Consider the following 14847-nt stretch of genomic DNA (forward strand, 5'->3'; position numbering starts at 1 on the left):
GTCACATTTAGGTAGTCACCAATATTCAGTTTTATCATATAGAATCTATCCACCCTCAAAAAGAATATATCAACAATTAATAAAATTCATTAGTATAGTCTTTAACTTCCTATGTTAGCAATTAATTAATACTTTATATACTAACAAGCATGTGGAAGGAAATCAAACTTCATTGTAACTCTAACCCCACCATAGCACAGCTCCATTATTTGGATGCAGAAAGGCCAGTCAAACTAAGACAAAACATAAGCCTCTGTCCACTGCGATAATCAGTTTTTAAATTTACACAGATCATAAATATGTCCTTAGCATTACAAAAGGCATTATTATCATCTGGGTGGTATCATATGGAACTTTTCCCTCTTCATATAATGTATTCAAAAATTTTTTGATTGGGAGCACCCTGCATGTTGTTTTGTTTGTTTGTTTTTTGCATTTTTAGGTCACACCCAGCGATGCTCAGGGGTTACTCCTGGCTCTGCACTCAGGAATTACTACTGGCAGTGCTCGGTGCTCGGGGGACCATATGGGATGCTGGGAATCGAACCTGGGTTGGCCGTGTGCAAGGCAAACGCCCCACCCTGCATGTTTGAGGGCTAATCCCAGTAGTTCTCAGAGGCTCGAGTGGTACTGGAATTGGAACCCCAAAGTCCCACAAAGTAAGAATGAACTTCAGCCCTTCAAGCCCTCTCTCTTCATTTTGTTTTATTCTTCTTTTTTTTTCCTTTTTCAGTGTAGGGACAATGCCCGGGAGTGCTCAGGATTTACTCCTGGCTCTATGCCCAGGGATCAGGGTTCCATTTGGGGTGCAGGAAGCTGAACCCAGATTGGCCACATACAAGGCAAGTGCCTCACTCTTCGAAAACTTCTCTCTGGCCCTCCCTCTTCATTCACAAGGGCAGAAAATTGTGCTTTCCTGGTAACAGTTTTGTTTCTACACATATCTGAAACAGAGAAGTCGGTGCTCACAAGTCCACGAGTCTAACAGAGGAAAACTGCAATTTCCCTTCTCTGGATTCTCTGTTCTACAATTCCTCCATTTCGAAGTGTGTGTTAAAGCTGTTCGCCATGGAGGTGTGCTCAAAGATCCTCGACAGGCTTGGCTTCAACAGCTCTACGGAGTGGCACGGCAGGGGCTGAGTGGAGTCATTCTTCAGGGACATCATCTGCTCTGTCCCCGGCTCCCTTCTATCGTAATAGAGAGCCCAGAGCAGAGTAATGGTGAGAATCATGGCCAGGATCTGGGTCACGCCGATGGAGATGCCCAGGAACCTGAGCACCTGCAGTTGCTTGGTTCCTCTCAAAAAGGAATACATTTTCTTCCCACAACCCTGCAAAAACAAGTATCACAGTTATCAGTTTGGGTGTTTCGCAAAGGGTGAAAAATAGTGAAAACTACTGAGCCATGGCCGCCATCTTATGACGACTACAAAAGGGAGGTACGAGCTTGCAGTGATGCAATTTCTGGCAGAAATTTCCCTAGAATTAGTGACTAAAATTCAGAAATCCAAAACTGCGCAACCTCATATCTCTTTATTGTCAGCAATGGGAAGCAAATTATCAAATGCTTTCTTTTCAACATGTCTGACTTGGGGGGTGGGGACTCCAAACAATAATAGTGAGGTTTTTGTTGAAATATTGAATGTAATCAAAGTAAAGAGAAAAGTAAAGTGAAATTTATCAGCTACACAGGTGGGGGGGGGGCAGGAGGGAAGGTATACTGGGGTTCCTGGTGGTGGAATATGTGCACTGGTGAAGGGATGGGTGTTTGAGCATTGTAAAACTGAGACTTAAGCATGAAAACTTTGTAACTTTCCACATGGTGATTCAATAAAAAAATTAAAAAAAAAGAAAAATAGTGAAAACTATCTGCATTAGTTCATTAAATGAAACCACTTCAATAGAAACGTTAACAATAAAGAACTGCTGGCTCTCTTCATTTTCTTTTATTTTATTTTATCTTATTTTATTTTTCTGTGTAGGGGCCACAGCTGGGAGTGCTCAGGATTCACTCCTGGCTCTGTGCTCAGGGATCACTCCTGGTGGGCTTGGGGTTCCCTATGGGGTGCCAAGAATTGAACCAAGATTGGACACACACAAGGCAAACTCCTCACTCTTTGTACTTCTCTCTGGCTCCTCCCTATTCATTTTTAGGCCATGATTTGTAGTCTTCATTTTTCAATGTGTGGGGGTTAGGGTGCGCGCCTGGCCCCAGTTCCATCTCTGGCACCATGTGGCCTAAGCACGTGGTGCTAGAGATGAGTGAGGCCCTGGAGAGCACCAAGTACTGTCAGGTGTACTGCCAGGTGTGGCTCTGGTGATCTCCTGTGCCACAGGGCCTGAGCACTGAACCATCAGCCTTACTGGCCAGAAATGACAGGGAGAAGCCCTGGAACCACCTAGACACAGTGTGGTTCAGTACCTCAAAATTAGGTACCCCCAGCAGGGAATGGTAATGAGAATGGGAGGCGCCAGTGGCAAGCACTTTTTGAAAAACCCACCCAGGAGGTTGTGAGGAGTGGTCGTGAATATCAAGAATATTTTCTGAATCTACTCTTGAAACGTGAGCATCTGAGAATCAAGCCAAACCCTTCCCCCCTAAATTAACACACACACACACACACACACACTTCTGTTTTGTTTGAGTTTTTGTTTTTGTCTGTTTAGGGGCCACATTCAGGATGATCAGGGCTTACTCCTGGCTCTGTGCTTAGGGATCACTCCCCACAGAAACAAACAATAATCTGCTTGATTATTTTGGGGTCACACCCAGCTGTGCTCAGGGTTTACATCTGCACTCAGCAATCACTCCTGGTCAGGTTTTGGGGGAACTATAAGGGATGCCAGGGATCGAACCCAGGTTAGTCATGTGCAAGGCAAATGCCCTACCCGCTATACTATCACTCTGGCCCCTCAGGGCCTTTATGTGGTGTTGCTGATTAAACCCGATTTGGCAATGCCATACCCACTGCACTCTCTCTGATATGTTTTCGTTAATTGTGAGTACAAATGGTTAAGAGTGGCTACGGTATGGGGCTGGAGCGATAGCACAGTGGGTAGGGCGTTTGCCTTGCACATGACCAACCCAACCCGGTTCGATTCCCAGCATCCCATATGGTCCCCTGAGTACCGCCAAGAGTTAATTCCTGAGTGCATGAGCTAGGAGTAACCCCTGAGCATCACCAGGTGTGACCCAAAAAGCCAAAAAAAAAAAAAAAAAAGAGTGGCTATGGTAGATATAAAAGAGAACTCTGGAAGAACAGAGGGGGCGGGGAGGGGGAATTTAAAAAAACAACACAGCCAAGTAAAACTGGAGAGGGAGGACAAAGAAAACAAAGTAGAATGCAAATACCAATCCTCACAAGTCATCTGTCAGTGACCAAAAAGTTCCAGCTACATGCCCTGCCTCTAGTGAATTCACGGCAATGCACACTAATTCATTCCTCCAAAAGGAAATCGATTTTAAATTGAGGTGAGAATCGAGGAAATAATTTTCTGAGTATGTGAGTATGACACATTTCAAGAGTTTAAAAGATTCTGAGATTTTTCTCTACTGGGAAACTAAAAAAAAAAAAAATCACTTGCCACAGTTTCATAGATGCTAGCAGAAGACAGAGACAAAGGACTTGGTTACTAATAGCAAGAATAGCAACCAGAATGTGTCAGTTCCTCAGGCCTCGAGGGCAACATGAAGAAGGCCAGATGACACCTGGTCACACAGTGGTTCGCATTATGAGAGAGGAACATTAAATAAGCGTAAGGAAATGTAATCTTATAATGGGCAGACAGTATACCCATCCTGTGCACTGAAGAGAGACATTATCGTTACCTCCCAGACATAAACAAACCTGCCCGCTTCTCTGGAGGGAGACACTATCTCTATTTTCAAGGCTCTATTCTGCACAAACAACTTTGAAAAGATGGTCCAGAATAAAGGCAGCCAGAGCCTCTGCTCGTAAGATATGCAAAAATGCAAGAGATCCGTGCAAAACTATCTCCCTACAAGAAACTCAATCTTCAAAATAATTTACTCAGAGTTTAGGGGCAATGTGACTCACTGCTTACCCCACTGAGGCAGCTATTTAATTAGAAATAAAAAGATAATTACTTACATTACTGCCTCCTTATTGTGTTATCCAGATTCCATAAGGAACAAAATCAAGGAAAGCAGGGATACTAAGTCAGTTGTTAATGTGGGTATTTTTTGGGGGGAGGGTCAGGCGGGGAGCTAATGAATAACCCATAATTATTAAATTTACAAAAATATTGAACAGTATTTATATAGTATTTTCTCAATAAAAATTTTAAAGTCATATCAAACAAATCAACACATTTTAATAAATCCTGAGGTTCAGGTGAGCCTCTCAAGCAGTGCTCAGGAGTCCCGAGTCCCCTTCTTGGCTAAGCAGGTAAGAGGTTCTATGCCTGAGAATTTGATTCTGCCTTAGCCCTGAGACGCTGGGGAGAGCAAGACCCTGGACTGGTGTTGAGGGGGCTTCCAGTACTGCACCCAGCAATGCTTGGGAGACCAGGCTGGACCAACTTAGGTGGGCAGCATGCAAGATGTGCTCCTTAACAGCGGGTAGGGTTTGCCTTGCATGTAGCCGACCCGGGTTCGAATTCCAGCATCCCATATCCCTAGCACCGCCAGGATTAATTCCTGATTGCATGAGCCAGGAATAAGCCCTGTGCATCACCGGATGTGATCCAAGAACAAACAAAGAAAAAAAGTGCTCCTTAACCTTGGTTCTAACTCTCTAGCCCTCAACTTTTCCTCCTGGTAGAGCACAGATGGTAATTAACAACAACAATAAAAAAAAAAGTAATGAAGGTTCCTAAATTTCACCAGTTCAAATTAAAATTATTATAATTTAATCATTCTTAACCCTGCCTTGATAAAATCACTTTGGTGGTCATCTTTCTAGTCAACAAATACACAACTGTGGGCACACATGCAATGGCAAACACACACTCTGTGGGTAACAAGAATAAATACAGCAAAAATAATTATAGGGACAAAAATAGATATGACAAAGATAACTCAGCCAAGTTCCTACACTTCACAAGAGTCCCACTCAGCACCCATTCACCCAAATGTGTGTGAATGTCCAATTTTCACAAGTATTCTCAGATGATACCACACAGAATGAAACAGACAGGCCGGGAGCTAGTTCAATGCTAGAACTCGCATGTGCAGGATCCTGAGGTTAGTCCCCAGCACTTCTGGCTGCCAAGTGCTAGCTGGTGAGGCCCTGGTGGCCTCCACCGTTGCTGGGTAGAGCACCATAAGAAAAAAGAAAAGAAAAAGAAAATTGAAACGCAAGAGTCAAAATTCTGAATTCAACTCACTCATCTGAAACGGATACTTTTTTTAAGTCCCTGGGGTTTAAATTTTATCTCTAGGGTTTTTCTCAATGCTGTTTACTCTGCTACCTTATTCTAAGCTGGAAATAACTGTGCAAGAAAGGTAATGTTTATTTTATAAATCTACAAATAAAGCAAAGCAGAAATTGATACCTAAACTACATCCTACTTGATTTCAGATTGTGGCCTTAGTGAAAAATTTCTTATTTTACATTAAACAACCACCTATTTTAAAAAGAGATATAGTAAATTAAACCATGTAGGTTCATTAATAACTGTGTTATATTAATTAGCATGGCACTTTCTAGAGCAAGGGTTCTTGGAAATCAATGATGTCTCAACTGGCAGAGAAAGAATCTCTGAAGAGTCTCTTCTCCTTAAAGCACTGTAGCACCCACTGTCCTCCCGTTGTCCATCAATTTGCTCGAGCGGGCACCAGTAATGTCTCATTGTGAGACTTGTTACTGTTTTTGGCATATCGAATACACCACGGGTAGCTTGCTGGGCTCTGCCATGCAGGCGGGATACTCTCGGTAGCTTGCCAGGCCCTCCAAGAAGGACGAAGGAACCAGACCCGGTTCAGCCGCATGCAAAACCTTCTCCATAAAACTTAGAAAAAACTCACCAAAGTGGCCAGACTAGACCTTTTGTAATTCTAGAAATTAACCAAAGATTACATCAATCTGAAGAAAATCAGTTGAATTTCAGTAAGAACAGCTAATTTTGTGGCGTTTTAATTTTTGTTATCATCATCCTTAAACTATAAAGTGCATCTTCTTCCCTTTCAGATACAAACTAGTCTTGAAATTCACGGTAAAAACCAGAGCTCTGGAAGACACCAGAGAGAAAGGATTCGGTTTGGAGAGCATTCACAGCCCTAGTCTCCAGAACTGTCCTTATTTGTCTTAACTCTGACTCCCTGGAAGATATCATGTATAAAGCTGTCTTTAGTTGACCTGCCTTGCAGTTCAAAAATAAGGGCCCACCCTTATTTTTTTTCTGGGGGTTCCTGTCAAAAGCGGTGCTAGATAACTGACACGGAGGGTGCCTGAGGCTGTGGATTTCAGCTGTGCACAATGGACTCATCAGAAAGCTTTCAGTGAAAAGCATGAGAGTGCAACGTCCGTGGAGAGGTTGGCAAAACTGATATATTTGTGGGAATCAAGAGAGATTCCAGCTAAGTCAGGCTGAGCGGTGCCCCAGGCTGTGCGCATGCTCAGAAAAGACCACAGCAGCACTAACATCTCACCTCTGGCTAAGCTTCAGGCTCTGTACTCCCTTGGCAAAGGCTAGGAGACATCTGCTGTAGGCCTCAAAGGAAAAACTCTTCATTCGGGAGTCAACCACCAAATCCACTGAGCAGGAACCTCAGTGGTTTCATCTGATAGCCCATGAACACATCACTGTCACTGTCATCCCGTTGCTCATTGATTTGTTCGAGCGGGCACCAGTAACATCTTTCATTGTGAGTTATTGTTAACTGTTTTTGGCATATCCAATATGCCACGGGTAGCTTGCCAGGCTCTGCCGTGCGGGCGCGATGCTCTCAGTAGCTTGCCGGGCTCTCCAAGAGGGGCGGAGGAATCGAACATAGGATGGCCGCGTGAAAGGTGAACATCCTACCGCTGTGCTATCGCTCCAACTCCCCCATGAACACATATCTTATAGAAGTTGTTCCAAATGTTATTCATACACAAACAACTGCCACAATAAACAACAACTAAATGACATGTGAAAAGAGTAGAGACGCTAATTTCCAGAGGAGGCACATTATATTAAAATGCCCAGTTCGGACAACAGCAAATGAAAATGACAAGACAGGTAAAGAAACAAGAAGTGTGGAACATACAGGGACGTAGCCTTCAGAGGAGATGCCCTCTAATGAGAATCGCTCCCTGTCTCACTTGAGAGCTCTATCCACACTGAACTAAGTCTTAATGAGTGCTCCCTAGTTGGAACCTGTCTACTTAATAGGGACGCTGGTTCATTCCATACTAAACCAATCTCTTTTTCATAATAGAGAGTCACCGTTGAAGTAATTGCTTGTCCTTTAACCATTTTTTTTTCAGATGCAATGGTCCAAGTTTCTTTAAGTTTTCTGAATATATTTTCATCCTCCTCCTCATGGTTTCCTTCTGGATTGTATATGCTGTCAATGTTTCTTTGAAAATAACTATTTTTTCACTTATTAAAAAAAAAAGAAAGAAAACGCGGGGCTGGGAATGTGGCTCAAGTGGTAGAGTACACTTTTCAAGTGCTGAGGTTCTGGGTTCCATCTCTGGCAGCATAGGGGCCCCCAGGACTGTTTTGTGTTTGGTTGTGGTCCGGAGTATCTTGCACTGTGGCCCCCATAACAACAAATGAGAAAATGTGATAAAATATTAAGGCCGAGATTCTGGTGAGTGGGTCTGGAGCCCATAATAAATTTCCCTGTTTCCACCCTTACAGAAAAGAACACTGGATCTTGCTGAGATGGCACAAGGTCACCAGGCAAGTCCCTGGGCTCATTTCCTCACTGAGGATGGCACAGGTGTTTCACTCAAAGAAAGGTCTTAGGGTAGAGCACTGAATTTAACAAGGTGTCAGCTCTAGTGCATCACCATTTAGGTTAAAAAACACAGACATCAACAAAACCAAGTTTTAATGATTAAGTCTGCCATCAGAATTGATTAGATTTTGTTCATACTTCAGGCTGGAGCAATAGTAAGTGGGGAGGGTGCTTGCCTTGCACAAGGCCAACTGTGTTCCAAATCCGGCATCCCATAAGTTCCTCCAAGCACTACCAGGAGTAATTCTTGAGAGCCAGAGTAACCCTGAGCATCAACAGGTATGTCTCCAAATTAAAAAAAACAAAACAAAACAAAACAAAACAAAACAAAAACCTGTTTATACTTCTCTTCCAAGAAGGCCTCCAAAAGAAGTGTCATCTACTGATCATTGAAAAATAAGATCAACTGTGAGGCACTTTAAATTATGTCCTAGTATGGGGGCTGGAGTGATAGCACAGCAGGTAGGGCATTTGCCTTGCATGCGACCGACCCCGGTTCTATTCCCAGAATCCCATATGGTCCCCCGAGCACCGCCAGGAGTAATTCCTGAGTGCATGAGCCAGGAGTAACCCCTGAGCATTGTCGGGTGTGACCCAAAAAACAATAAATAAATAAATAAATAAATAAGTAAATAAAATTATATCCTAGTATCAACCCAGAACACCAAGGATGTGCTACACTGGAATGGACTACTACAATATGTGGGCACATATTGCTCTCTTGTCAGATGTATTTTAATGACATCTGTCAGGGTCCTGGCCAGTCGACCCCGACAAACTGGAGTATGATCCCCCAAGCCACCAGACTTACTCCCTAAGGGAGAGGGTGTGGGAAAGAAAGAAGGCTCTGCCCAGCCCCTCTGTGCACCGCGGCCACCCCACCACCGCCACCGAGAAAGAACCACGCAGAGGGGGGAAGAGTTGGAGGTCAAGCAACTCTCATTTTATTAGCTCCCACAGGATATGTATACACAATTTCTGGGCGGCTTGGATATTGTGAACACCTGGTTATCAACGCTCCTCATGTACACTTCGCTGGGCCCTCTACAGTGTTAGCTAATGATTCATGTTTCCCGCTTCTCGAGGCCGGGTATGTTAGCTCAGACAAGTGGTGACTTTCAGGTTTCATCCCATTATCTCCTCAACCAGGGTGTCTTTCTGGGTGGAGTGCTGGCACAGGGCCTGAGGCCCCTGTGAAGAGAGCCTGCTCCTGCTTCTAAGGGCAGGGGATTTGGCCAGGGTCTCAGGCCGGCTGCTGAGACCCCAACAGACATCGATTGAAGAATGCGCCATATATAATCGGGACAGATTGTAAGCCTTGCAGCCAGCCCTGGTTCAATCCCCAGCAATTCCCAGCACTACCTTACTGCTCGAGCATCATCAAGAGTTGCAAGCCTTCATCACAGGTGTAGCCCTGGAGAACTGTGGCAACTGCTGGGTGACCCAGCTAGCCCTCCCGGCACCACAGGACCAAGCAGAATCACATTCTCTGGTGTTTGAATTGCACCTCGGCCTATCTGGACCTCAGCCCTGGACCTCCTGAGCGCCACCTGGGAGACCCCCCTCTCCAAACAAAAAGAAAAAAAGCTGTAAAAGGAATACTGAGTATGTTCTCCTAGATAATTAAGAACAGTCGATGTAGGGGCTGGAGCAATAGCACAGCGGGTAGGGCATTTGCCTGGCACGTGGCCGATCCGGGTTTGATTCCCAGCATCCCATGTGGTTCCCTGAGCACTGCCAGGAGTAATTCCTGAGTACAGAGCCAGAAGTAACCCCTGTGCATTGCCAGGTGTGACCCAAAAAGGAAAAAAAAAAAAACAGTCTATGTAAACTACCATTTTTTTTAAAAAAAAAAGCTTCAGAATTTGCTCTTTTTGATAGACTACCTGAACTCCCAACATTAAAAGTCATGCAGATGATTATGCCCTCTTTTCACGAGGGCTGACAGAAAGTTCAAAGGCAAATAGAAAACTTAACAGGAACCCTGTCTTCCTGTTATAGCTTGTGCACTTGCTCTTTTCTTAATCATACTTTTAAATACTATTTCTACTTTATTATTGAATTTATTTATTTTATAAAAATGAGAGTGGACACAACATATCAATAAATATACAAATGCCTCTAATACAGTGCAACACTTAATATTTCCTGGGTGATGCAGATGCAATTGTAAAAACTTGCAGCATATCCGGTATGATGCTGAATATTAGTGAAGCATTTACATAATTACTTAAAGGATTAGCTTTCCCAAAGAAGATTCCCCTTCTTAAGAAACAATGTTTCCCAGATTCTTTGTATAAAATAATTCTCTTCCACAGTCACTTTCTAAATTCATAGTATCAGCTCTGGGATTTATGTCCCATTCTGTATCCTCCTCACTGACAGAATTCAGTCTGAACATACATCAAGAGGCTTATTTTGAGCCAAATAAACATTCAGAATAAGGTTTACACTTTGCCATGCAAATTTGGACACTTTTGAGAAGTAGGGCATTCTGACTAGAAAAGAAAAATATATTGATGTATTTCTATATTATCTAGTGTACTATTCATAGATACCTACTTGCATAAACAAACATTTGTGTTGTGAGTCAAAGAAAAAACAGAAATGTCCAGTTCAAAATTGCACTTCATTTCACAAAGGGTATTTCGCTCAGAATAGGAAAGAACTTAATTGTACTTAGTTGCTTCTGTCAAAATAAAATATTGAGTTGATTTACTTTAAATATATTTTCATTCAATTTTGCCCTACCTTATAACCTCAAATAGTTCAAAGGTGTAAACAAGACATATTAGCTAGCCTACTTTATTTGCTGCGATATTAAAATTCTGGCCAGCTATTAACTGTAAATAATAACACTACCCTTTTATCAGCAAAAAATCACTAATCCCTTCATTTCCTAGTATCTATTTGAAGGCATGTCAGGATGCCTCATTTCACTTGAGGAAATTATACACTTGAAATAATTCTCTGATCTATCTCCAAAATGAGTTTCTAAAATTGGAAGAACACCCATGGCTTTTCAGTACTCAATATTCACAGGCAATATAAAAAAAAATTAGGCTGACTTCTAATGGGCTTATGAAGATGAAGTATAAATAAAGTCTAGAAACCAATACATGCCACTATTGATATTTTTCTAATTGATTTTTGGCAATATACATGACTCTTAAGTTTGAAAATGACTGTGTTAATTATCAGGTACAAATATATAATCTTCACTTCTATTTCTTCTAAAATTGAAAAATTGAATCATCACAGTTTATGAGTTCATGAGCTTTTCACAGGTTAAAGCCAAAGTTCTCCACTGATAATCATAAGCTCTGCGGGGAAATAAGTACTTCCTTTAGAAAAATTAAACATCAAGTAATAAAATTCACTGCAGGACTGTCTGTTATTTTAAGAGTAAGGTCAACTAAACCCACACATAGGAAACAATCCAGAAATAGACTAATTTCAAAATAACAGCAAGCCTTTCAAGTTCACTGGAGCTCCCGTATGTCACTAGTAGACAGGAAGAATCATCTCATCCAAAAGACTGTACTTAGTTAACATTGTTAGTTTTTTTTTCACCCCAACATTCTGTCTATGAAGACAATTAAATCAGAAATGAAGACAATTAAATCAGAAAGCTCAGAAGGTTTTACTCTCCTTAGTAAAAGCCATTTGAGCAATAGGCATTTCCTGCTTGATTAAGCTGAACATTTAAAAAATGCTCATTCAAACACTCTTTTTACTTGGGTTCTTCTACCACCTACATATTTGTCTACAATGTGAAGAAGTGCGAAAAATTTATCTAAGAAATGGGAAAGTTTTAAAACAGTCAAATGCTGAACCTCATAGCACCGCAGCACTGTCATCCCGTTGTTCATGGATTTGTTCGAGCGGGCACCAGTAACGTCTCATTGTGAGACTTGTTACTGTTTTTGGCATATCGAATACGCCACAGGTAGCTTGCAAGGCTCTGCCATGTGGACACAGTAATCTCAGTAGCTTGCTGGGCTCTCTAAGAGGGACGGAAGAATCGAACCCGGGTTGGCTGCATGCAAGGCAAACACCCTACCAGCTGTGCTATCACTCCAGTCCTCATATGGCTCCTAAAACCTTACTCTGAAGATCTACCATCAGCTTTTAGTGCATGTATGCCTGCAAATAGACACACCACACACACACACACACACACACACACATATACATACACACACACACACAAACACACAGAGAAAATACTTTTCCTGTCATTATTAGAAAAACTAGGAGATAAATATAATCTTAAATCACTATTTGCCTAATTCTTTTAACAAATACCTTAATTATCATTGGACTGGAGCAATAGCACAGCAGGTAGGGTGTTTGCCTTGCATGCGGCTGACCCGAGTTTGATTCCCCCATCCCTCTTGGAGAGGCCGGCAAGCTATCCGCGTGCATGGCAGAGCCTGGCAAGCTCCCCATGGCGTATTCAATATGCCAAAAACAGTAACAACAGGTTTCACAATGAAGATGTTACTGGTGCCCACTTGAGCAAATCGATGAACAACAGGACAACAGTGCTACAGATTATCCATTACCATGCACTCAGGATTGTGTGTCACTTTGGTAGTAAACTATGTGGCCAAAAAAAAAAATGATGTTTCTCAAGAAGTAACTTGGTTTGTATTTGTTATGTTATAATGAGGTAACATTAGGGAAGGAAATTGAGACTTGAAAGTGAAAAAAAAAAATCTACAATACTCAGGTTTTTCCTTATGATGTATTTAACATCTCCAAATTTTAGTGCCTAGAAGAATGGATCTTGGAATCAAATAGACCTGAGGTCAGACACTGTTTAGCTCTGTGATATTACGCTAGCTCACTTATCCTTTTGGTGGCTCACCTTTGTCATCTAGAAACTGGATATTCTCATACTATACCTCGTCAAATTCTTTTAGGGCTTAAATTAAATAATACATGAAAAACACTCGTTCATGTAACTATATACATGCAAATTTTTACTTATTCATTGAGATTCTGTGCTTTACAATATTGTTAATGATGGCTTCTCATGAACATAACTGCAATCTCACACTGGTCACCAGTGTACCCACTTTTCTCCCCCGAAGGACTCCAATCCTTCCTCTCAAACTGGCTCCCCTGCTCCCCCCCCCCACCCTGCAAGCTCTTTGTTGCTACCTTGCTGTGTATCTCGCTGCATCCCAATTACTTATCTATCATTTTGCATTTATCCCTTCCTTTGGACTGACTTCACTTAGCATGTATGAAAATTCTCTTTGAAAAAATCCAATGTGTTCTCCGCTTTCCAAATTTATTTTACCTCAGCCATTACTTGCAGTATACTGCAAACAAGCATTCTGTTATGGGTTTTAAGAAGTAAATTTGCTCTTCAAATAACCTTGAGATGAGTATTTTGGCTATTTTCATTTTACAGATGAGGGGAAGAAATGATATGTTATAAGACTTGATATGTTATGTTATAAGATATGTTATAAGATGATATGTTATAAAATGTGTTATAAGTTACAAGACTTACCCAAGGTCACCCAGCTAGTAAATAGTAGATCAAAGAGTTTGGATATTAGATCCCAATATTAATCCCCAAATCTCACTTTCTCACAAAGGGGAAATCATTGCCCAAAACCTTTCCTTCCTTCACTTCCAGGACAAAAGCTATTTTTTGTGCATATAGTGGATGACTTCTCCCCTACCCTCGAGTGCTGCCACCCCCAAATTTGGTCCTCAGCTGCATATATGATACCATCTCTCTGTGTGATCTTATCCCATTCCATGACTTCACTGCCTAACATATGCCAACATGTATAAACCCTTAGTACCCCCAACTGGACTAGAGCGAAAGCACAGCAGGTAGGGCGTTTGCCTTGCACGTGGCCTACCAGGGTTCAAATCCTCCATCCGTCTCAGAGAGCCCAGCAAGCTACCAAGAGTATCCCGCCCGCAAGGCAGAGCCTGGCAAGCTACCTGTGGCGTATTCGATATGCCAAAAACAGTAACAACAAGTCTCACAATGGAGATGTTACTGGTGCCCACTCGAGCAAATCGATGAACGACGGGGATGACAGAGCTAATGCTACTGCTCGTACCCCCAACCACCACAGACCTCACAGTAATGAATGCTGCCTCTAGGAATGTCTGTTCCTAACCAAAGGCCACATTTCCCTGCCTCCCTTGCAGCTAAACAGAATCATGTGAGGGGCTCATCAGTGGAGCATGAGTCAAAGTGATAATGGCAGGCTCTCTCCTTCCTACTTCTATCTTCTCTTCACTGATTGGGACAGAAAAAACAAAGGAGCAATTTTAGAAGGAAAGCAAAAAAGAAAGGTAAGGTTCTCTGGGTGAACGTGTAGCAAAGATGCCTGACTGTTGGCCCAGCTGAAGAATTTATGAGAGAAATAAACTCCTACCTCACGCGAGTCATTGTATTTTGTTAACACATTGGATAACAAGTATACGGAAAATCTTTGTCTCCAATTTAATTTGATCTCCTGAGCTTCATATTTTCTATGGGACTTCTGCACAGGCACTTCCACACAGAACCCCAAATCCAGCATTTCTGAAAGGAAACTAATTAAATCCAACCTCTTTCCTTAATAAAAGAAGCCTCAATAAATGGCTGCTCTCCAGGGTAGAGTTAAGTGTCCTTACAACTTCCCTGTCATTCAGCTCCCCTGGCTAGTCCTGTTCATTCTCCTCCTTAAGTATCTTCCATATTCACTCCACAATGAGACGACTGGAATTCCAGCCCTCTTAGTAACTCACATGAGTGAACAGCAATTGTTTGTTACCAGTGTTACCTGATTTCAGTTGCCACAAGACCCAATCTTCACCTTACTCATGCTCTATCATGCAGATAGGAAGATTTTTAAGCACAGATCTACAATTGCTACTTTGTGAATACTTTTTCAGGTCAAGAATCACGGTAA

The 14847-nt window shown here is 42.1% G+C and overlaps 1 protein-coding gene across 3 annotated transcripts in view; it reads right to left on the reverse strand.

The window, feature by feature from the left end:
- Nucleotides 1-408: 408 nt before the first annotated feature.
- The window catches only part of TSPAN12 (tetraspanin 12), a 71849-nt gene continuing 57410 nt past the window's right edge, over nt 409-14847 (reverse strand). For all 3 annotated transcript variants that reach the window (XM_055135361.1, XM_055135353.1, XM_055135357.1), the window contains one exon: nt 409-1331. In XM_055135361.1, the coding sequence (XP_054991336.1) occupies nt 1026-1331 (306 nt within the window). In that variant the 3' untranslated portion in view covers nt 409-1025. The remainder of the gene's footprint in view (nt 1332-14847) is intronic.

Source organism: Sorex araneus, chromosome 1 (assembly GCF_027595985.1).
Source record: "Sorex araneus isolate mSorAra2 chromosome 1, mSorAra2.pri, whole genome shotgun sequence".
NCBI classification, from domain to species: domain Eukaryota; kingdom Metazoa; phylum Chordata; class Mammalia; order Eulipotyphla; family Soricidae; genus Sorex; species Sorex araneus.